The following is a 25,917-nucleotide window of genomic DNA, read 5'->3' on the forward strand; positions in this document are numbered from 1 at the left end:
TTATAAACATTATACAGTAAATTAAAAAGATGCAAGACAATCACCCCTGTGTCCCTCATATCTGCCATGTCCCTACATCTGGCCCTCATACCTCCCTTATCACTTCACCTTTCCCTCATGTGTTCCTTGTGTTCTTTGACTTCTCCCTCATGTATTTATTGTATTCCTACATTGCATCCTCATGTCTCCAATGTGTCCCTAAATTTGTCCTCATTTATATTGTGTCCCTTCACTTGTCCATGTTTTTTTCACCCTGACATCGTTCATGTGCCACTTCAAATCTCCCTAATCTCTTCCCTGTGTCTGTCCACCGTGCCCGTCTTTCCATTTCTCCAGGAGCCCCTATCTCCACCTCCACATAATTCTTTTCTCTATCTGCTCCCCTCTTTGCCTCAACTTCAGACCTGCCCTCAACCTCTGCTCCTGTCTGTCTCACTTAGACCATGCTCTTCATTCTGTGTCTGTGATGTGAGATTGAAAAATGTCTAGGCAGGCAACATACGTAATTATTCCTCATCATAGGCTTATACCTTCCTTATCTGATTTTTACTCACCCCATCAAGGAGAGCTCTTCTTTCCCCAAACTACAGAACCCCTTCCACTCAATATCACAGCACCTTAGCCACACAATCGTACAGACCCCAACCTGGCCATAAATGTTATTCCTTTACCTGTTCTGATTTGGTCCAGCAGGAAAGCCTCTTTCCCTACATGATGCCATGTAAGAGCACCTATGCTGCCACAGCTTCTGATCATGCATAAACAGAAGCAGTGATTGTTTGGCGAGACAAACAGCAGTCAAGGCCTCTGGTTTTTCATGCCTGAGAACCTGTTTCGAATCAATATTGAAGAGACACATATCTGACATACAATCCAGTATGTTGGCGCAAGTCTCCATCTCCTAAAGCAAATAAAACCCACATTTTACATACCTCCTAAAACACTCCTCCTCCCAGCCCCACTAGACCTTAAGTTTTACCTGCTGCTTCTGTGGCAGAGAAAATACACGGAAAGCATTTGGTCACATGCTCTGTGGCGCAAGCATGCCTGTCTGGAGAGCATGTGATGTGCAGTGGGGAAAGTAATAATAATTTTATTTGACATACATAAAGCAAACAATCCATGCTTTTTATTTAATATTCAAAGTATATAAAATAGCCTACCTGCTTTTGCCTATACATTGGCATAATAATATTCTCAGAATAAAGTCAACAGTAGATAAACACAAAATATAATTACAGACATCTCAGAAAGACACAAAATGTTGAGTAGTGTGATAGTGATAAGGTAAATGAACTCTGTAAACCAGGGAAATAGTACAGTCTGTATGTCAGTTACAGTTAATGTGTTACATGATCACCATGTTGGTTTCTATGGGAATGAGACATTTTCTCCTTATTGAAAGGCTATTTCTTAAAGGGCAAGCATTGATTTAACTCTTGAATTTTATGACAATGGCTAAAATACAAAGCATAGTTATAGCAAATTATTATGGCCCACTGTAATTACGACAATCTTGGAAAGTTTCTTTTCAGTCAACACCGTAGCCATATCTATATGCCTGTTGTATAATTGCTCCATGTTATCAACATGATTCTTTTATGAAGACACCTATTGTTTTGAACAGCTTCAACTTGATTGACTGGACCGATCTTCTCTGAAACTTGCCAAAAAAATCAATTCACTGTGTCTGTCTAGCCCTCGATTCTAAATTTCAAGCAGATTGGAAATTTTATATTAACCTGTGAAAATGGCAGCTTATAATGAAACTTGGGCTCAGACCTTAATGCTACACTACTACCATGCTTTAGTAATATGTAATTTTACTGTTTTACATTTTGTTTGAAAGGCTCTATACAGATCATGTAGCCCTTCCTTTCTCCACAATAGTTAACGACAAATTATTAATTCCTTGTTACAGTAAATATATGTACAGTCACTCTGGGCATCTATTTTCTGGATATTTAATGTATAAAATGTTTTATCTGCTGCAACCTCTACTATATACAGTGCAATGTTTCACTATGAAAGGATACTGATGTTACTGTTTTATTACAGCTGCTTCATATGAAGAGTAACAAGTACCTTACAGTGAATAAACGCCTTCCTGCACTATTGGAGAAGAATGCCATGCGTGTGACTCTTGATGTGACTGGAAATGAGGGGTCCTGGCTTTTCATCCAACCCTTTTGGAAGCTACGCAGTAATGGAGACAATGTAAGGGATTGCCTGAAAAAGATTGGGACTGCACAGCAATATGTAGAAAGAAGGGGGATGATATAGTTAGTGTAAATAGTGAGAAATGTAGGTCTATAATGTAGAATGATATGTAGCTATGCATGTAGCTATTTGCATACCCCCATCCACTTCTCAGAAATTGTATTATGTGCTCAAATGAAGTGGCAGATTGAAAAGGGAAGTGCAAAATAAATTTCTTACATAGAAAATAGTATTAAAAACATAGTTTGCTGCCATTCTTGCTGAGAATGTTCTGAAGCTGAAATTTAACCTTTTCTCTTTTACAGGTGGTAGTTGGAGATAAGGTGAATCTTAACCCCGTGAATGCTGGACAGCCCCTACACGCCAGCAACTATGAACTCACTGACAACCTTGGCTGCAAAGAGGTGACCAAATGATAAATAGAAATGAGTACAATTTATGCTGGCCCCACACAGATTGCGTTTTCATTTTTGTATGAATGTTTGTATTTCTGGACAATCAGATCCATGTCCTTTTCAATTCTGATCATCGCCTCACTCACATCACCATTTTCTCCAGAGTGTGCACAGTTTGAAATGATTTATTATAATATCCATGTTTTAACCTGATCCCTTTGAACAAAAAATTGTGTTATTTTATTGATTTTGTCATCTCAGTTTTCCTTTATTAGATTGTTTGTCATGATCATTATAATCATATTATACAACTAAATTAATGCATGTGTGGCCAGTTTTTGAGGTCCTAGTTAACCAGGCAGTTTATCATACTATAGCAGATGTACTTGAACCCAGTCCTCAAGAGCTACCAACAGGTCATGTTTCAGGATTTCTGTCTGTAGAAAGAGGTGAAATAAATACTGACTCTGAAAAATACATTAACCCACCTGTGCATGGTTAAAGAAATACTGAAAACATGAACAGTTGGTAGCGCTTGAGGACTGGGTTTGAGCACCGCTGTACTACAGTGTCATAATTTCAGCACCCACACAGGCTGCAATTCTGAAAGCCAATTAGGCAATTTTAGATCAAGTTGGCCTTATATTTACAAGTGTAGCTTAATTAAATACATACAGACTGACACTCGAGGGGCCATCTTTGCACATATATGGTCATTCTAAATATTATCTTGGAAAGCTTATTTCTAATGCTTTATGACAGGTAAAACCAGACTAGAAATCTGGAAACTTTGGCATTTGCCTGAAGCATCACGGTGCCTTTGTGTATCAGTGGACTGGTACTGGTACTGTATCAGGCTTTTATTATAATGGGCTGCTCAGCCTTATTCAGCTGTTAGTCATGTCCCTCAGCCACTACATGCTTTGTACATGCCACCACTACTGTACTGAGTTGTTTATAAAAAATCTCTGTGATCATGAGCTCTGCCGACCTTGGCTGTTTTTTAGTCCCAGTCTGCTCCTGTAAATTTAAATAGATTTCTGTTAATGTTTTACAATGCCCACACACGGTAAGAATTTGGTTGGTCAATTTGTTTATTTCAACAAAGTTGACCAAAATTTACAATGTTTGACACAATCATTTACACACAAAATCTGAGACTATGGATTAAGTTACCAGTTAATAATAATTGCTTTATTTATAGGTCAATTCCCTGAATTCAAACACCAGCTGGAAGATCAATCTGTTCATGCAATATAAAGACTACATGGAGGATGTTTTGAAAGGGGTAAGTGCAAAAGATCTGAAATCTGGCTCTTCATGTTCATAAAATTTCTGATGTATACGTCAGCCCTTCCTTTCTCTTATTGCTTAATTTTATTTTTACAGTAGTTTTTCATTTAAAAAATCAATTGGATTAAACAAATTTCCGTAGCAATAATTGTACTGTGATTTATTAGAGCTGTAGTGTTGGACCTCTCCCGCAACAGAGAATGCCAAGCAGTGCTGATCGTGATGTATAGGTGCTGCAAATGGTTGGAGTAACATTCCAAAGTAGTATTATTGATAATGGAAGTTATTTAGTAAAATTGTTTTATAAAATGCAAACCACATTTCCTAGCTCTAACAGTTAAGGTACACTTGCAGAAATCCATTGTTGACAAACAGGTGTACTAAGCATTCTTTACTGTTCAACAGCATTTGCTCTACTGGAATGTGCGTTAAATATGTTGTTTTCTTTGGATGAATATATCCTGCTAACTGCTCCCACATTACCACAGTGATAGCAATGCTGCATAGTAAATTTTCTGTACACTGCTTAGTTTTACTCTTCTGCGATGCACACATTGCTCTGTTTTGTGGATAGTTCTTTATTTAAATAAACCCTACTGTAATTCTTTGACTTTTACATTTGTTGCCAATGCTCAATATGCATAAATATAAATTAAATATAAAAAATATGTGTACATACATTCTGCAAATCTTCCCCACAGGGTGATGTGGTTCGTCTCTTTCACGCTGAGCAGGAGAAATTTCTTACATGTGATGAGTATAAGGCTCGGCACCATGTCTTTTTGCGCACTACTCTTCGTCAGTCAGCCACATCGGCTACCAGCTCAAATGCACTCTGGGAGGTGGAGGTGAGAGTGACTTCCTTTACATAAACTGCCTCTTTTAAAATTGTAAGATTGACATGAAACTCTGGTGGTGGGGATACTTTATAAAATGGTTGAAATACATAACAAGGATAACAGTGGCATTAATTGTGAATGTGACTGCACCTAAAACCCCAAATGAGCCTGTAGTGCACTGAAAAGGCTGGAGCATGGGTGGCCTGATTGTAAGTTCCTGTTGCTGTCAGTTAGTGTGGTCACTGTGGTCTCTGTTGGAGATGTCATTTTATAGATGGTCATCAGTTCCTTTACCAAAGGGAGGGAAAGTACATAAATACTTTAAAAGAAACTAGATGCAATGCAAATAAAGCTGCATGGAGGGAAGGGTTGCAGACTATATTTTTTATTAAACAAATAAAATAATTTTTTGCATAATAGTGAATGGGTCATTTGCCTTTAAGCATTAGAAAGAAACTACGCCACTAAGATGATATGTAACAAAGGTCATCCACTTGCCACTTGATGGCGGTGACCTGTTAAATTTGGAGAAAAATTCACACAAAATCTCACCATTGACATGAGCTTTTCCACAAGCAGGTCTTTTTAATAACCTTGAAAGTATAGTGTGGGATAGACAAAGCGGAACACCATGTTCAAGTATTTTCCGAAATCAGTTGCCCGAAATACTGAAACTGGTCAAACATTAGTTTGAGATCAAACTCCTAAATCTCTTACAAGACTGGTAGGGAAAAAGGTTTTGTAATGTCTTCACTGATAACAATTTATCTGCTTCTAACTACAGGTTGTCCATCATGACCCTTGCAGAGGGGGTGCTGGGCACTGGAACAGTCTTTATCGATTTAAACACCTTGCAACTGGGAATTACCTTGCAGCTGAGGTAAGTTTTTATAAATACATTTTTTGTGTTCTGCAAAGTGGGACAGTCTTCAGGTAGTGACAGCTTTGCTGGACAATAAACGTTATTGCAACCCACCCCACTTCAAAAACTGAGCAGGATATGAAACAGTTCGGCTTCAGTTAAGAGTGGGTTCCCAAGTGGGAGCCTCTACTTGCTAGTGCATGTGTGGATAATTTAAATTAATTGTGGGTGTCCCAAGGTTGTCAATCCTTTGATGCTTAGAAGTTGCAAACATTCTGATACATTGGCTAATAAAGCAATGTTCCATTGGAGTTCCATTAGCTAATGTTTATTTTGACCTTAGAAAGAAAGAAGCGTTGTATCTCCCACTCATTACAATTATTCATTCAGTTATATGATCTGTTATCTGTAATGAATGTGCCATAGGGATTGCCAGATTATGGTCTAGTTCTTCAATTTGGAGTACCATACCTAAACTATATTGTGTTTATTTTTAAAAATAATACACCTGTCCATCCACTGAATCCACCTCCCCTGCTCATGAAATTGTAAACCTGTGCTCCTCACAGTGACTGCTGGAGTAGACACAGGGTAATCATACCTGCATGTATGATGTTCTTAATAGACAGCAGCTAACTTTCTAAATAATATTTCTGGACAAAATACCTGTATTATTACTATATTTTTACTTTAAGTTTGGAAGAGATACAACACATTTCATTCTAGTCATTATCCCTTTCCAGATTTTTCTTTTCCATAAAAAGTTGCTTTTTACCTCCTTTATACCAGAGTACCCTGTTTTGGTAAAAAGGACACAAAAAAAATGTACTGTAATTAGCAGTTTTTGAAGATATTCGCTGTATTTTGCAATACAAGATGAGTGCAGATTGTAACAAGGAAAGTATGTGTCTGTGTTTAGAAGGAATCAGTACATGAAAAGAGGCAGAAGAAACATGCAATGTTTCTCACAAAGCTTCAGTCAAATCATGTTAAATATGTGTTCTCAGTTTTTTCTCAATGTGTAATTTCCTCTTGTCTCTTGCAATTAGCCCTGAGTTGCTTGTAACCTTGATCTCTCTGTCACTGTTAACAACACCGCCATCTTTTCAGTTCCTCAACTCCACTGCCTTGGTGTCACCCTTGACTCCTCCCTCTCATTTGCCCCCTACATTCAATCTCTTACTCAATTCTGTTGCTTCCAACTATCGCCCGGATCCGACCCTTCCTATCACAGGGTGCCACCAAAACCATTATCCATGCACTCATCATTTCCCATCTTGATTACTGTAACCTTCACCTCACTAGCCTCCAGCACTCTCACTTCGCCCCCCTCCTTTCCATTCACACTCCCTCCCGTTCCTTGCAATTGGCCAATGACCGGAGCCTCTCCTCCACTCTGACCACCACATCCCACATCAGACTTCAAGACTTCTCCTGGGCCGCCCCCCCTCCACTGGAATGATCTCCCACGCTCTATCCGACTGTCCCCTAATCTGTGCTCCTTCAAACGAGCACTTAAAACTCATCTGTTCCTTAAAGCTTGCTAACCTTCTACCTAACCATGTCCATGCTTGATCTCCTGACCTCTCTCTTTCCCTGTCTCTGTACATGCTTCTCTTCTGCCTGATCCCCTCCACTGACTCACCATTGTGGCTGCGTCTGGTTCCCCTCCCTTTAGGATTTAATCTCCTATGAGCAGGGCCCTCTTCCCTCCTGTCTCTATACCATTTTGTATCCTCCAACTTAATTATACTAACTATGCTTGGAGCTATTGGGAGTCTTGGTTTTACTCATATTTTGTTGTTTACTGTTTTACCCTGTATGATCAACTGTCTTTATTCTGTACGTTGCTGCGGAAACCTTGTGGTGCCTTATAAATAAAGGATAATAATAATAGTAATAACTCAGATTTTAAAACAATGGGCAATAATGAAGTAATTGGAGAAAAAGACGAGCAAGTGCAAATTCAAAAAACGTCTTCAGTTCCCACCGACTGACACTTTAGAAAAGGGCGTATCCTGTAGTGCTGTTTGCATTAGTTTATCTACGAATGTGCACGAATTTATGCAAAGCACATGGAGTTTGCAGTAACTTTTGAAAATAATGTACCTGACTTACATACATTTCCATTTTCACATAGTAGTGTTAATGGGATGTTCTTTGAAATAATATTTTCAAGCCTTTATATAGTAAGAACATATTGCTCAGGACAAGAGGTAATGAACAGCCAGCTGCAGTGCAATATACAAATAGATATACATTTTATGTAGACGCCTGCTGTGTATAACTTAAAATGGAATGGTATAGCAGACAAGTAGAAGGACATATAGGGGTATATTTGCTAGGGCTGATTTTATTAAAACTGCAATTTTATTAAACAGAAAACTTGATGAAGTTTGTCTTTAATAAAATTGCCATTTTAAAAATGGAAGGCAAACCGCTTGAAATTACTGTAGTGTGTACCCAGCTTAAGACTGGACCTACTTTACTTCCTGAACATACAGTGGCATTAGGGATATTTTGATAAACTGTGAACAGATGAGTTGTACTGCATAATTTGAAAAGGAAGAATGTGGAGGAGAGTCAGATGTTTGTGGTAGCACTCCACAGGTTGCTGCAAGGCCTAATTCTTGCAGACGTGACATACTTGCTTAGGAGAAAAAAAGAAAAGATGAAATTCATTCTTTCAACGATGGGTGGTTTGACAATTAGGATTTTTTGGAGAGGCAGTAATGTTTTATAAGTGGATTTCTCTCTGGGGTTGTTGTATGTGCCCTTAGTAATGAAAACCATAAATGTTTGTCCTTTCAGCAGGGTTGGGAACATCAGACATGAAAAGGGTTAACAGGAAAGTATTTCCCACACAGGGGGCATTTAGATGGCATGATTCCACATATTAATGAGAGACAAAGAAACTTTACTGGAAGAAAGATGCAAAGTTGCACTCACAGAATGAAAAGGCTTTTTTAAAAGTCTGACAGCACAGTAGAGGCATTGTATAGGGCGCTCTCCGTTCCTCTGCAATCGCTGGCACACTTTATTTATCACTTCTTCCATGCCAGCTGGAGGTGGCAGAGAACCAATAACTGTGTTCCAATAGCAGGATGACATGTGAAAGAAGAAACATTTTTAATCTTTCCAGTGTGTAACAATCTTACAATTCTGCATGCTAATACTCTTTGTTCACTTATATCGTAAACATTACATGGAACTTCCCACCAGTAATATGTGAGAAATCTAAGGAACATACCCCATGTTAGGAGTTTGCCACCCCCTTATGCAGCCTAGAGTCACAGTTATAACCTACTCCCTCTACCCCCCAGAAATCTTCATCCTTTCTTCCTCCACCCTCCGTAGCGCCTCCATGTATGGAGCCAGGAGCCAGCTTATCGGTCATATATGTTTCCTCCTAAATTCCTTGTGTTAGAAGTGCACTGAGTAACAACATAAGTAGTATAGGAACTAGGGTAATAATGCAACCCCTATGGTGAAATCGAATGATTTTACAAGTCACCAGTTTTAAAAAGGGCGTGGAAAGCATTGGCTCTGTGACTTCTTATGCAAATCCTTATATGTCAGAGTATCGCACTAGGGAATATTTTTCCTTATAGCACATGAATAGTAATTTTTGCCAGGTAAATCAAACATGAATAGTTGTATATGTAATTTTTATTAAATAATGCTTTAATATACTCATTTTGTTTAACAATGTAATTTATTTTTAGAAACGAGAGGTAAAGAAGTAAAGCTATCAGCCAAGTGCAGTTTTTTAAATAATCTGTCTGTGAAAGAATGCTTTCCCATAGGGGAAGGCCTTGTCGTGGCCTGCTGCCAAAGAGGCGCTGAGCAGTAATCTCTGAGCTGAGGTAATTTAGGAAAGAGGTGTGTAGTGGAGAAGCTGCAACTATTGTTTAAAAACACAGCACTGTGCATACACAAAAGACTTGCACCAGAATTTAGAGTTGAAAGTAAATTGTCCGTGCCGCTCCCTATGTCTGGAGAGGCGGATCAAAATCGTGCACGAGAAAGTACAGTACAGCGAGGGCGTGTTGAGCTACATACGAGTTGGACGCATCTCCAGATATGACTCTTAGGAGGTGCATCTTTCACCTGTCTCGAAGGGCTGGTTTAAAGAAATTTGCTGGTGATGATAGCATCTGCACTTCTATTTACTATTTTAAAATTATAATAATAAAAAAAAATCAGTGTGCTTCTCCTTTAACTGAATAACCAATACCAGTACAGTCTTACTGCTAAAACTGGGAGAAAACAAGCAGCAGGTACCCATGTAAAAGCATTAACCAATCAAGGCTTTCCCAGACTGGGCTGGTCACACTACAACAGGTGCACTTCATAAATGAGGACCTGAGTGCAGCCAGCCACATGGCCTGAGCAACAGGGTCAATTTACAATAAAACATATATGTACATGATACATGCAGACGATGTTTTTATAAAAATGCTTTTCATTTTGTCCACCTCATGAACACTGACATTCCAGTTTCTGGAACTGCCCCTGGAAAATCAGCGGCACCAACTTTTTTTTCCCCGGGATTGAAGGTCTACTGGAAATAAGCATGTGTGACTTTTATGTAAGTGATTGTTTTTATTAAATTGATCAATGTGAGCCTAGAAATGGGATTTCCCATTTATAGAGTGCCTGGAATGTGCAATCGATATCCCATTGAAACTATAGGCTTACACCTGCTTTTCACCATTTGTGATAATGTGAAATATTAATGTCATTTGGCAGCGAGAAGAATGCTTTGTGGTCCCCTGCTAAACAGGGAACTCCCCCTAAATACCTTTTTCCACCTCGTGAATCTAGTTTAAATAATTATGTATTGAAAAAGAAAATCTTGATTTTTGCATGTGTGTCCTGTCATGCGCCTAACTCACACTCAGCAAGGAACGCCTCAGCTGTTGCCACCTGAAGAGGCTGCTATTTTCACGTACGAAATCTTACAGTACATTTTATAACAATTTCCAGGAACACTGCTGTGGAATCAGTGCATGCTTATGGTCTTTGGACTAAAATCCCCATCATATCATGTTTCCTTATCATCATCAGCAGCAGCTATTTATATAGCGCAACTAATTCTGTAGAGAACTCACACACATCAGTCCCTGCCCCTTTGGAGCTTACAGTCTAAATTCCTTAGTTTGATTAGAACATACTTTTTTGCATTTTATATATAACTCTTCAATAAATATCATCTTGCTAAAAGCATATAATAAGATTACATAGAAAATACAGAAAAATATGGGTTGTATTTTACTTAAATAAAAGCAACATTTCCAAAGGCAAATCTGGGTCTGACCCTGGAAACTAGGGAAACAGTTAGCAAATAAATGTTTCAGAAAGCGGTTCAGAAGTTTCCATATTCTTAAGCACAACCAGAATCTTACAATTGTGCCTCTCATTTCTTACAAAACATCTGCGATAATCATGGAACATTGTTTGTTCATTTTAGAAACAGTGTGTAATCATATGCTATGTTTGTACAGAGAAACAACCTTGTATTCCCATTCCTTAGTATGAATGAATGAAGGGTACAGGTGCCAACTGTCCCTAATATCCAGTACTAATACACTTACTTAGTCTGCTATATATCATTCCCAGTTCGCCACTTGTCCTGTAGGATGTAGAAGTTCAGATTTATTTAAGATGAGTATATGAAGTATTGCATTATGGTCCTGGTGATTGGTCATATCATGTTGGTAAACTTTAGTATCTTATGTGTGCATAAAGTGTTCTACACAGAACGTAATCAACAGCCATATATGGTGAATTGCATATATCATACATGTGATCCTATAGATTGTAAGCTTGCGGCAGGGTTCTTTTACCTCTCTGTCTGTATGTATTGCCCAGTATTGTCATATTAATGTTTGTTCCCAATTGTAAAGCGCTACGGAATTTGCTGGCACTATATAAATAAATGTTGATGATGTTTATGATGTGTTGTCGAATGTAGTTTTGTATTGTTTTTTTAATCTTCTAGGAAAACCCAACCTATAAAGGGGATGCACCAGAGTATAAATCTGGATCATCTAACACAGTAAGTTCACCTGTAGGTATTTATTTTCATTATAACAGAATGATTGTAGATATAAGCTTATATTATACAAAATGGTAGAGTGGCAGAATGATTCTTACACACGTGATATATTAGTATATGCAATAGTTGCTGATGGAAATTGTGTTGCAATGGGGTCATAAAAATGTATATAGCATAAAGAAGTAACTACCATGTAGAGCAGGGAGTTTCTAGACAGTCGGAGAATGTCACACATTATAATGCCCAATCAGTCACAAATGAACAAAGCCTACATTCCTAAATATAGGAACTAGTGCAGCTCCCAGGTGATAGTAAATTAATCTAAACTGCTCACGCTTATACCCAGTGCTACTATCTCATTATCCTATTTGCTTAATGCTAATTTTACCAAGAATAAAGTTGTCCCTGTTTTGTAAATCTAATGGGATTGTAAAACATCTCTCTAGAGAACTATTGCTGTCAGCATGTTAGGACATGTGCACTTTTGTCTCTCTTTATACTTCTGCTCTCTTTATTTGATATATTTTAAGTTAACCTGCTGCTCAGTATTTCATATTCTACCTTCATAGCTTTATTGTTTCCCATGTATTACAGTATTTCAGTTTAATCTCTCTTGTCTTTGAAAAGTCTACCTTGTTTCCCTCGGTTTTCTCTAACATAACACAGCCTCTTATTCATTCACTTTCACATCCAGTCACACATTATATTCACCACACTCCTCTCACATTTATTTCTTTTCTTTTCTTTTCTTGGTTTTCCCTTCTTCATCTCCAATTTTCAGCCCCTGCCATCTCTTCATTGACTACCAATATTCTCTCAGGTAATGAACACTCGTCCCAATCGTAGGAATGCGGGGGAGAAAATTAAATATCGCCTCGTGGCTGTACCGCACGGGAATGACATTGCTTCACTTTTTGAACTGGATCCCACTACCCTACAGAAAACAGATTCTTTTGTGCCCAGGTAACAGGAGCAGTATGCCATAGACCTGTTTATAGATAAAACTCCAAATATCTAGTTTATCAAACTATTAACTGGCTATATTGTCTCATTAGAGTTTCTCGTTGTTGTAATAGATTATTAGAATAGCTATGTGCAAATTATGCTTTTATAAGTCTATATTACATGTGCTGAAATAATATTTAAGTAACTGTTATGTATAACTGTACTTCCTAACATTACCCCTGAGCTTAACACTTTGAAGACACAGGTCATGTCCTCTTGTCCTTCTAATTCTCTGTAATCTGAACTTCCTGATTTATTTACAGTCTCTTAATGTAATTAAACTTTTTTTCTAGCCTCTTTCCTCTTCTCTCCTGTAAACTATTTACATTAGTGGCTACCTCTACATAAGTATTTAAAATGCACCCATAGAGTAATGCGATTTAGTAACTTACCTGACTATATTCTCTATAAAAGTGCTTGAAGAATTTTTGTTTCCCTTAGTTGCAATTAGAAACCTCTTCAATCTCAACACAGCACAGCAATAATGCATGCTGGTTGATTTAATTCTTCCTTAGCAAATCAATCAGTTCTGATATTAACACGTGCAAATATCCATTGTGTAGAATAACTTATGCCTGTATGTTCTACTGGACATTTATAGAAAAATAAAGTAAAATAAATCCTGCTTATAAACAGGATATATTTTCCTCAAGATCATCTATGTGAATTTATGGAATGCAAATAAATCAGCTTAGCCATCTAGTTTGCCGAATGACTTGAATTTCTCAATTGTGTTTTTTAGGAACTCATTTGTCAGGCTAAGACATTTGTGCACTAACACATGGATTCAGAGCACCAATGTTCCCATAGATGTAGATGAGGAGCGGCCCATACGTCTCATGGTAATTGGACATGCAGGGGAATTGTGGGTATATACACTCAGTGGCCACTTTATTTAAGTACACTTTTCTAGTACTTTGCCTTCAGAACTGTCTGAATTCCTATGTGGCATGGAAACATTCCTTAGAGATTCTAGTGCATGTAACATGAGATTTGACAGCTGCATATTCATGTTGCAATTCCACCCACATCCCAAAGGTGCTTTATTGGGTTGACATCTAGTGACTGTGGAAGCCATTAGGCTACACTGAACTAGTTGTCATGTTCGTGGAATCAGCTTGAGATGGCATGAGCTTTGTGACATGCATTAACCTGCTGGAAATAGCCATTAGAAGGTGGGCTGACTTTGGCCATGAAGGGATGTACATAGTCAGCAACAATACTCAGTCGTCCATCCACTTCAAGCTGTGCAATCAGAGATGCTTTTCTGCACACCACTGTTGTAATACATGGTTAGGTCAGGTTCAGCCAGTCTTGCCATTATCCTCTGACCTCTCTGACAAGGTGCTTTCAGCCACAGAACTGCCGCTCACTGAATGTTTTTGTTTTGCACACCATTCTATGTGTGCGTTAAAATCCCAGCAGATGATCAGATTCTGAGTTACTCAAACCATTAACAATCATTTAACGGTCAAAATCACTTAGGTCACATTTCTTTCCCATTCTCTTGTTTGGTCTGAATAACAACTGAACCTCTTGACCATGTCTTCATGCTTTTAAGCATTGAGTTGCTGCCACACGATTGGCTGATTTAGATATTACATTAACAAGCAGGTGTACAGATGTACCTAATAAAAAGGACACTGAGTGTATGGCATTTGTAAAACCTTCACTGCATATGTTGGCCTTTTAAATATGAGATATTATTTACATGTATATTTGCATTCATGTTCACTTCCATAAGTAACTAGTCATATTGCTCAATTCTGCTTTATGTTTACTTTTTTCATGGATAACGGTATTAAATTCAGTGGCATATATCAACATAAATTTGTAATTTAACCATTATATGCATACATTTCTCTCAATGCTCCCTCTAAGATGAGTAATCCAAGGATGAAAGAGTCAAAAAGATAATATAATGAAGATTACACCCTGAAGGGCTACCTGATTTTTTCTCTTTCATCCTATCTGGGAAACACTGCTACCTTCGGTTGTATGAGGGGAGCATGGAGTTGGCACTTAATTAGTTAACTTGTTTTGATGTATCAATGCTGACCGACTCCTCCCCTCTGCAACCCCCTGTAGCTCCTCAGTTTAGTTTAAGTGCCCAAGAGCACACTCCTTTTAGGCAGCTGCACTTCACTGACTTGTGAGAGCCGGACGGCTCTCACTGACAACATTTGCAGTGTTTCAGTGCTGACATGCGGCTTAATGAAGCCGCTGTCACACTGACAGCCTCCCGACATACCGCCGCTGCCTTGGCAGGCAGAGAGCGCCGGTACTTGAAACGATGGTGGCCACCATCTTGCTGGGTCATACCAAGAGAAAGGAGTGGGGAATCTTGTATAAGCTGCAGAAACTTCAGAATTAGAGCAACGGAGGATACACAATCAGTGGGCTGTTTAAAATAATAAGTAAACAGCCACTGATTCCAGGAGCAGGAGCTGGAAACATTGGGGGGCGGAGCTAAAGTATATAGAGCTCCCCCACCGCTACTGGCATTCTTGGACTCTCGCATCTTCGTGCCAAGAGATTGCCCGAGAAGACAGCAGACTCTCCTCAAGCCTGATATCGGGGACACTGCTGACTGACTCCTCTCCTGCATATCTGGCTTAGCTGGAAGATTAAGTACCAATATATATACCAATTATATACCTTTAAACTCATATTATATATAGAGATAAATTTGTTAATGTGTTGCAAGTAGATTCAAAAAATATTGTATTCTACATAGCCATCTCACATCTTTCATATTGCTTGTTACAAGATACAACTTTGTATGCCATAGATTAGTTAGTATACTTGTATGTATTTCAAGCTATATCTTGTGTGACTGAATTTCTATTGCTTCAGTGTGTTTTCCCTTTAAAAATATGTCTGATAAGGGGAAACCACCACTTACAAAATATTTCACTTGTTCAAAATGTAAAGCTAAGTTGCCAATTGGACAAAAGGACCCGGGGGCACATTGTACTGACTGTGACTTGGGGACACACACTACGCAGGCCCAGATTAATGTACTACCACTACTGGAAGAACCGGCATGGGCATTTTCTCTGGCGCAGTCGGTTACTACACTGGTCCAAATGCTTACTAAGCCTACAGGGCTAACAGCGGTTTCTGCTGTTCTCCCCTCCACTTAAGTAGAATCTGCTCTCTCTGTGAAAGTAGGGATGTCAGTGACTGCTGGGACATCTGAAGTGGCTTTGGCGAGTCCATCATCCTCTCTCACTAACCCAGGCCCTTCGTCTGGAGAACCAGCCTGGTCCTTATCCTTGGTCAAAGGCCTAGATAGTTTAAATAGTTTTCTAGAAGCACCAAGACCTATACTTTCTAGAAATAAGAGGCTTTGGTCTGCAAATCCTCTCCTATCCCTCTCTGATTCAGAAGAGGAGGGTGAGCCTATATTTGACTCAGATTCTACGCAGGTCACGGACCCGGAAGAATCCCCTAGATATTAGGGCATTGACGATCTGGTCTTGGCAGTCAGACAAGCCCTGGACCTTATGGATTTGAAAGAACCCAAATCTTCGGATCAGGGTCTTTTCAAAAAAATTAGAAGAAGCGCCGTCAGTGGAATTAACAGATATCGCAGAAGCAGCTTGGAAACAACCAGAAGTTTACTATTTCAAGGAGATTGCTTACACTGTACCCGTTACAGGAAGAGGATCTGACCTGCTGGGAACAGATCCCAAAGGTTGACACTCCCGTTGCTCGCTTTAGCTCGTCACACTACGCTTCCGGTGCCGGGAACAGCGGCCCTGCAGGATGCCACAGACCACAAGGTTGAGGGTCATTTAAAATCAATCTATGCAGCGACAGGCACCTCTTTCAGACCCATGTTTTCATCGGGGTGGCTTGCCAGAGCGATGGAAAAATGGGCAGAACAGTTGGCCGAGATACTGCAGGATTCAGAATTGCTTCCCCTTGCCCTGCATTTAAAGGAGGCATCTGGATACTTATATGAGGAGGCCCAAAATGCAGCCTCTATTTCGTCCTCCATATCGGCTTCGGCGGTGGCCGCTAGAAGGACCCTATGGCTGAGGTCCTGGGATGCAGATACAGAATCTAAGATATCACTTGAAACATTACCCTATTCAGGCGCTGTCTTATTTGAGCCCGAATTGAACAATATTATTTGCCAGGCCACTGGTGGCAACTACTTTTCTGCCAGTAAATGTATCTAAGGCAAAACCTCCTTGTTTTGGTTCTTTTCGGGAGCCCTTTCTGGGAGGCTCCTTTGCTACAGGTCAGACGAGTATAGGCAGACCGACTGTAGCAGGGGACACTCGTATAAAGGTAGGTCCTCCCTCTCTACGAGACGCCCGTCCAACATAGCTCTGGAAAAACTGGCATCCTGGCTGTCATCCACCCCTTCTTGTGACAGCAGGAGTAGGGGGAGGGGGCAATTTGGGGGGGCTATTCAGGGAACAGTGGATAGCGGCCTCCCAAGATCTTTGGATTTGCAGGATCATGACAAGAGGGTACATGATAGACCTGTCTGGTCCAGCCCCTCGTTGCTTCTTTGCAACATCTTTACCCCGCGATTCAGAAAGGAGACAGGCAATGTAGCTCTGTGTCGCTTCTCTTCTTTCTGCAGGAGTCATTTACACGGTACCAAACAACCAGAAAAGACAAGGGTTCTATTCAAACCTGTTTCTGGTCCTGAAGCCAAATGGATCATTCCAACCCATTTTAAATTTAAAAATGTTAAACCTGCACCTAAGGGTGGACAGATTTCGCAAGGAGTCCCTCCGATCAGTAATCAATGGACTGGAGGCAGACAAATTTTTAGCGTCAATAATTATATGGGACGCTTACCTTCACGTCCCCCATTTGGGAGAGACATCAGTCACTTCTCAGATTTACGGTAGGATTAGCCCACTACCAATTCCGGGCTCTCCCCTTCGGCCTTTCCACAGCGCCCAGAGTGTTCACAAAAATCATGTCAGTAATGGCGGCATGTCTTTGTTCCAGAGGGGTCAAAATAATACCATATTTAGGCCACATCCGCGAATCTGTTATAACAGCACCTAACCCTTACCATGAGCATCATGGTTGGTTAATAAACCTAAAAAAATCACAATTGATTCCCTGCCAGCAGATGACCTTCCTGGGTCTCAGCATGGACACCAGAGAACAAAAGGTATTTCTCCTGGAGGACAAAGCCAGGTCGTTACGGGAAGTAACTACACAGGTCCTGCCCACTCCCAGTCCAACCATTCACTTATGTATGCGTCTCCTAGGGAATATAGTCTCGACCTTCGAGACAATTCCTCATGGTCTGTTCCATTCCCGCTGCTTCCAGTGGGACCTCTTAACAAAGTGGTCAGATTCCCATTTGCAGTTGGAACGCCAGAGGATCTGCTTGTCCTCCAAAGCGAGGGTGTCTGTTCAGTGGTGGTTGACCCATGGTCCTGGATCATAGCGACCACAGACGCCAGCTTGAGGGGATGGGGGACTGTGGCTCTTCACTTACGGCTTCAAGGCCTTTGGTCGACTCAGGAGTCTTCCCTGTCTATTAACATTCTGGAGTTGAAGGCCATGCTAATGGCTCTTCAGGGCACCCAGACCATGCTTCAGGGTCTTCCGGTCAGGTTACAATCCGACAATGCCACAGCGGTGGCTTATGACAACAGACAGGCCGGAACAAGAAGTGCAGGAACAATGGCAATGACAGCACAGATCTTCGCCTGGGTGGAACAGAATGTTCCCACAATCTCAGCAGTGTTCATTACAGGCATCCAGAACTGGGAGGCAGATTATCTAAGCCATCATGTGGTGATGCCGGGGAGTGGTCCCTACATCCGGAGGTCTTCTAGTCGCTGATCCTGAGATGGGGTCTCCGAGACCTGGACCTCAGGAAGGTCACAAGATTCTGCGCAAGGGCAAGGGACCTCCTGGCGGTAGCTGTGAACGTCATGACAATGCCCTGGGACTTCCGGTTGGGATATCTGTTCCCCCTATACGCATGATTCACCGCGTTCTCAGACAAGTAAGGTACGGTGGACTCCCAGTGATACTGGTAGCTCCCGCCTGGCCGGGGAGAGTATGATATGCAGACATTATCTCGATGACAGTAGGCCAAGGAGTGCTTCTACCACTGCGAGACGACCTACTTCTCCAGGGCCCATCCCGACATCAGGACTTGCCTTTGCTGATTTTAACGGCATTCTCTCCTAGAGTTGTGAACACGCTTTTTCGATCTCATAAGCCAGTTTCGGCTCATATCTACCACCGCATCTGGCGCACTTATATCAGATGGTGCGAAAATCGACCCTGCCATTTCGTCTTCCCTGTTTCCTGACATTTCTTCAGGATGGCCTGGTTGCAGGTCTCCGTTTGGGCTCTTTAAAAGTACAAGTACCAGCCCTGTTGGTTTTCTTTCACCTTCGATTGGCAGACATGCCGGATATTAGGACGTTTCTGCAGGGATTCTTGCATATCCAACTGCCTTATGTCCCGCCTACGGCACCATGGGATCTCAACCTGGTACTCGATTTGCTTAAGGGGCCTCCTTTTGCTCCATTACATTCAGCAGATCTAAAGTTCTTAACGTGGAAAGTAGCGTTCCTTCTGGCGATTGGATCGGCTCGCAGAGTATCAGAATTAGGAGCCGTTTCTTGTCGTGAACCATATTTAGTTTTCCACGAGGACAGAGCAGTTCTGCTGGCAATTCCTTAGTTCGTACCAAAGGTGGTTACGTCATTTCACATGAACCAAGAGATGGTGATTCCAGTGTTTCAGTGGGGGGTGGCATCATCTTCCGGACAAAATTCAATGGAGTGTTTGGATGTGGTCAGGCCTCTCCGAATTTATGTGAGGAGGACATCCCACATGCGACGCACAGATTCTTTATTTATCATTTTCGATTCACATAAAAGAGGATGGCCAGCCTCAAAGCAATCCATTGCAAACATTAGGCAGGCTTACGTTATTGCTAACCGACTTGTGCCAGGTCGACTTAGTGCCCATTCCACCCGTTCGGTAGAGGCGTCTTGGGCAGCTGCAAATGGGGCCTCAGCAGCAGAGCAGCCACCGGGTCCTTGGTCCATACTTTTACAAAATGTTATCAATTACATGTCTTGGCGTCTACAGATGCCAATTTGGGCCATAGTGCTCTATGTGCTGGACTGTCAGACCGTTCCCACCCTTAGGGGGGCTGCTTTAGAACGTCCCCATGGTAGGATGAAAGAGAAAAGAGGATTTTTATACTTACGATAAATCCGTTTCTCTGATTCCATCTGGGGGACACTGCATCGCCCCCCTTCCCCCTTCTGCTCTTCTGCTGTATGTTCTCTGGTTGTTTGACCTATCTTACTTGGGGCTTTATAATTAAACTGAGGAGCTACAGGGGGTTGCAGAGGGGAGGTATCTGTCAGCATTGATACATTAAACAAGTTCCCCTCATACAACCCATGGTAACAGTGTCCCCAGATGGAATCAGAGAAACAGATTTATCGTAAGTATAAATCCTCTTTTTTCCTGCCAAGTTAAATTTTTGACACTATCCTTTCCAGGTCACTCATCTTAGAGGGAACAGTGCTCGCTGTACAGGTAAATAACGTGCATTATTATGGATTGTTGAGAATTTAAAAATCTTAGTGGTGGAAGCCATGTTACATTGTTATTCATGCTATGTATATGGAATCTGATTCTGTTCCTTTTCTTAGTTTACTTGATTCACACTTTGTTGATGTGTCCCCATTTATGTATTATTACCTATTCTCCTTTCTGTTCAGCTGGGTACTTGCCCCACTAAAGAAGATAAGGAGGCCTTTGCCATTGTCTCTGTGCCTGTGTCTGAGATTCGAGACTTGGATTTTGCTAATGATGCAAGTACGATGCTGGCCAATTTTGTGGAACGTCTGAATGACGGATTCATCAGCCAGAATGACCGGAGGTAGGGAAATTTTATTCAGACTAATAAAAGCAATAGCTTTAAAGTCTCACATTATTATCACTTGCCAAATTTATGTTGGCACGTGCTCTGATTTTTATTGGCCAACTTAGTCACTTCTGCCTGAAGAGACCAACCAGTGCCTAGTCTATTGCTTTGATAAGATTTAATTTTGCATTGTGTAAATATATGTCATTGACCAGCGCACTAATAAAGAGTGTTTGAGGACGGTTCAGTTTACAATCCACTTGTTTTGACCTTCCCTAAGATCTAGTCCTCTGGTGATTGGCCATAACAAGCAGATTGTTATGTGGGTCACAAGCCTTAAGTGCTTTTGTAATGTAAATAATTAATACATTAGATGCTATTCAGCTTACCATTGTAAATATATGCAAAGGCCTATTATGTTTATAACCAAGTTATAATCACAAAGTAATCTGCCTTGGGTTTTGCTACATTGTTACTTAAATTGTAAGGTCAGTAAGTTATGTCTGGTGGAGTCTATATGGGGTTTCAGGGTACATTAACAGTGTTATATAATTTACCTAGTCCAGTTGTGATATTGTGTTTTTTTTAAAACACTTGAAATTTAAGTTTTCCCTGTTTATACAATGTTATGTACACATGAGAGAAACGTGGCATGTACAAAGAGTAATGCATACCTTAAAACTGATTAATTTATTTCTTCAAAATACAATAAGTACTTTGCAAATGATAAAGTATGCATCACTCTGTCTTCATTTCTGGTTTCCTGGAGTGTTGTAGGACTCCCAATTTTGCTCCCCTTGTTAGTGGATGGTAACAAACTGCGTCTGCCTGCTTTTTCCTGACATTAGAGAAGCATTAACAGCTGTTCATAGTCATGAATGCAGCTTACACATTCAAGTAAGCTGCAGCGAGCTGAAATTGAGCGAGTAAATTACCGTATGAACGGTAATTACGTGCAATATTACCGTATAAACGGTAATAGTTTTAACGCGCTCGTTCCGGCGGCGCCCGGAGGAACAATTGAATACCCCACTTAGAATATAGAAATACATAGGCAAATAATACTCATGTCTAGCTTAAAAAATAATGATGTATAAATTCCAATATTTTATGACCTTAAAGACAATAAAAACGTGAATACATAGATTTACTGTGGAAATTAAATATAGATACACTAACAAATGTCCTTAAAATATAGCTTGAGTTGTAGGACTTCCTGTTACTTGATGGCATACAACAGTGTTTTGTGTCAGTTTTATATGTGGTGGCTGAAAGCTGTTACAGTTGAACTTTCTGTCAGGAAAAGGGTAAAAGATCTGATCACTGTCAAAACAAAAAGTGTATTGGTGGGTCTATTCTTACCACTCCCTATTTGTTTAAAGTTTGTTAATAGGATATGTGTTGGATAAATACCACCTTTTATCAGAGGCTGATTGTAATAGCTTTTCAGTGTATTGTTAAACAAATCCTTATCTGCTCCATGCACATTTATGATGTAACAATGAGCATCCGTTTGCTACACAAACACAGATAACAGCACAAACCTGAACAACCCTGCAGATATAAGTCCTCTAATGCTCTGTCATTAATTTAGTGCAGCCTGTTTTATTGTGTATATATCATCATTATACTACTTTTAATATACAGGGCACATACAGTCAGCATAGTATTACAGCACTGTATTACAGCGTGTTTATTACTGATGCACAGGCTATTATTTAAGTTACAGGGCACTATGAGGGTGTTGGATATAATTAGGATGTTCTTGCCCTGCGGTCGTGTTTCTAGTCTAGTCCTGTTGGGTGTACAGGATCTCTCCATGTCTGCTATGAAATTGTATCTGCTGATCCTTCTATGAATGGTAAAAATTCTTTATAGTCCACACCCCAATGACTTCATCCCTGCTGTCTGAGATATGTATATTCTTAATATGGTGCACGCAAAACAAGGATTAACTGGAACATAACCTGTTCACTGCTGCAGTAACTCTTGGCTTTACTTAATCCCTTGTAGTTGCTGATCTCATTGCACTCACAAAATATTTAGCTCTTTTGTAAAGATTTTTTTTTTAAATGCAGCATTCTTTACATGTGTATTGCATAGATTATTTCAACAAGGAATATTATACAATGTTGTTTTCATATATAGGTGTGTTTTATTACTCTGTCTGCCTTATACAGTCTCATTGTTAGCAGAATTTAAGATTGGTACACATTACAGAAAAATGCTCCACATCCTATATCGTTGATGGTATTATCAACAACTGAACATCCTGATCAGCATTCCGATTCATGCATACACGCTATACTCGTTTTACAAGATTTACCTTCAGATCTGTGCTCTTTATCTGCCATACCTTCTGATTGTGACTCTATAAACTCTATTGAGATCTGCTTACACTGCTGGTTGTGAGTGCATACACACTACAGAATTTGCCCAACATCATTCCATCATTTATCCAGATTTTTAGTCTGGTTATAAAATCAAATCAAACGATACGATGTGCTTTGGTGCAATAAAACATGATCGTTGGAGTTTACACACTTATGTAATATCGGACCAAACGGTTGTTTATCGTGTGATTGGCACTGTAGTGTGTACCTAGCTTTAGGCTAGATACAACCTACAGGTTTTTAAGCCAATTAATAGGGCAAACACCCGATAAACTACCCTTTGGCCCGATATCGCATTAGTGTGTATACTTGCACGATAAACGACAGTCGTCCCAAAGTACAGATCGTTGTTTGATTGCGTAATGATATCAAATGGTACTAAAAGTTTCTAGATGTTGGTTAATATACTTATCTTAAAAGGTATATCCTGATATAAACAAGAGGAACCTCTAAAAGGATACTTCTTTTAATAAATACATAGTTATCAAACAATCAATGCTCCAATTTACTATATTATGTTCGTCTAATTGCTGTCCAATAATGATTGTCCACTTCAAGTGATGTGGTTCCAAAGCACAATTCGATTCATTAGCAAAAAGTAGCAGAGTAATAAGTGAGAATAAAATAAGTACAGCCGTTACTTATCGCAGGCGTTCTGGATCCAGTGTACAGTCATTCACGTCTGAAGGCAGTGGTCAAGTAGACTAGCTACTGGGTCCAGAGCTCCTGCTTATATTCAGTCAGTGAATACAGTGAAACAATACAGATGATGTGGCTTGCTTCCATAGGTTCAGGCTTCAGGAGGGTCCTATGTAATGTAGGTCATTGACCAGTTCAAACAAAAATATCCAAGGGCGGGGGTCAGCTCTCCTGGAGATGCATTCCAATTTTGCCGCCAAGAATCCAGTTTAAACTAGTCTATTTACATTACACAGATAATATCATCCTAATCATTTATTCCCTACAATCTATAACTACCATACGCAATGTGCGTTCTGTTTGGCAATTGAACCGGACATCTGCGAATAAATTGGGGAATAGAATGATACCAGACATGATATGTTTCCCGTAACCTGAACCTTAGATTTCACTAACATGTATATAACTTATAATATCAACCATAAACATTGCTACATTTCGACATAAATAACTATGTGTTGCAACTACATTTAATATGAGCTATGCACAAATGTGCATGTGTGTAAATGTGTGTAAAACTGTTGTTGCCATGTGTTGCGGCTGAATACCCTTCTCTACGCCGTAGCGTGCTATACGCATAATTTCGGACAAAGACAATCAAGTTGTTAGATATTAATTGAAATGACTTTATCCAATTAGCTGACTTCGACAACAATTAATCAGTAAAATAGATAAATAAAACATCTAAAATATCAAAACACGTGCGCACACGCATATAGTTAATAGCAATATCATATATATATATATATATATATATATATATATATATATATGTGTGTGTGTGTGTAAAGTCCATATACACAAATTCCTAATTAATCATCTCAATGGCAGTGGGTATATTTCAAGGTAAATCTCCAGATAGTCCACAGTTAACAATATCCCACTAAATGGTTAGCAGGGTTAACATCAAGACATAGTGGGGTTAACTAGGAGATAAATGACCTGTATGGTGAACACCAGATTATTGCACTAATGGCAAATAGAGTCCCGACCATACACTGCAGTATTCCTGTAATGTGTGTTGTTCCAATTTAAATACTTGCTGTTTGGTGCCTTATTTGCGGTGGCCAGGTACCCAGCAATGCTGCAGATAGAGATTACACAGTTGTTGTCCGTATTCAGTGTTGTGGAAGTGAAGAAGCTTATTGCGTTCCACTGTGGAATGCATGCGTCACTTCCGGTTTCTCGTATATCCAATTGGTGATCTGGGGGGCGTGGACCAACGCATTTCGTCCAGAGCAAGTATTTAAATTGGAACAACACACATTGCAGGAATACTGCAGTTAAAGATGTGTGCAACTAAGACTTTTGCATGTTTATCTACAGTAGAAATAGCAGATCTGTTGCTGGCTATAGCAGTGTGCTGGGGGTATTTGTCTGTGTTTGTTCATTTTAGGAATACTGCAGTGTATGGTTGGGACTCTATTTGCCATTAGTGCAATAATCTGGTGTTCACCATACATGTCATTTATCTCCTAGTTAACCCCACTATGTCTTGATGTTAACCCTGCTAACCATTTAGTGGTATATTGTTAACTGTGGACTATCTGGAGATTCACCTTGAAATATACCCACTGCCATTGAGATTATTAATTAGGACTTTATGTATATGGACTTTAAACACACACACACACACACACACACACATATATATATATATATATATATATATATATATATATATATATTATTGCTATTAACTATATTCGTGTGCGCACGTGTTTTGATGTTTTAGGTGTTTTATCTATTTTAGTCATTAATTGTAAATTGGAGCATTGATTGTTTGATAACTATGTATTTATTAAAAGAAGTATTCTTTTAGAGGTTCCTCTTGTTTATATCAGGATATATGTTTTTAGATAAGTATATTAACCAACATCTAGAGACTTTTAGTACCATTTGATATCATTGTAAGTCTTCCTACTAGTCAATGAGCGCTTAACTTGTGTTATATAATATCGTTTTAAGGGAGGGATACCCTTTGTTAATGCTGCTCTTGCAACATAAGATAGGAGTAAAGCGCAATCCCCCCCACTACCATCTTAATTTGATTGCGTGCTCTGTTGAAAAATCTTGTTCCAACAGCTTTCCGATCCTGCAGTGTGTATGCACTCACACGACTGTCTGCCCAAAGAGAGATTACGAACCTGTCACTGTCTTTGTTGTTAAATGTAGAGGGTGCAGTAAGTGGAATAATTTGTACGTTTGTTCTGAGACTGAATATATTGTTTTAGAGCCACAGAAGCTAGCAAAATTTAT

The 25,917-nt window shown here is 39.8% G+C and overlaps 1 protein-coding gene across 2 annotated transcripts in view; it reads left to right on the plus strand.

Moving 5' to 3' along the window:
- The window catches only part of ITPR3 (inositol 1,4,5-trisphosphate receptor type 3), a 194,631-nt gene that overhangs the window by 24,585 nt on the left and 144,129 nt on the right, over positions 1-25,917 (plus strand). The window contains exons 5-13 of one of the 2 annotated variants that reach the window (XM_075195726.1): positions 2,059-2,217; positions 2,526-2,624; positions 3,820-3,903; positions 4,610-4,756; positions 5,532-5,627; positions 11,614-11,682; positions 12,491-12,633; positions 13,418-13,517; positions 20,421-20,581. In XM_075195726.1, the coding sequence (XP_075051827.1) occupies positions 2,059-2,217; positions 2,526-2,624; positions 3,820-3,903; positions 4,610-4,756; positions 5,532-5,627; positions 11,614-11,682; positions 12,491-12,633; positions 13,418-13,517; positions 20,421-20,581 (1,058 nt within the window). The remainder of the gene's footprint in view (positions 1-2,058; positions 2,218-2,525; positions 2,625-3,819; positions 3,904-4,609; positions 4,757-5,531; positions 5,628-11,613; positions 11,683-12,490; positions 12,634-13,417; positions 13,518-20,420; positions 20,582-25,917) is intronic. The other variant, XM_075195727.1, reaches the window with a different exon arrangement.

Source organism: Mixophyes fleayi, chromosome 2, assembly GCF_038048845.1.
Source record: "Mixophyes fleayi isolate aMixFle1 chromosome 2, aMixFle1.hap1, whole genome shotgun sequence".
Taxonomy (NCBI): Eukaryota; Metazoa; Chordata; class Amphibia; order Anura; family Limnodynastidae; genus Mixophyes; species Mixophyes fleayi.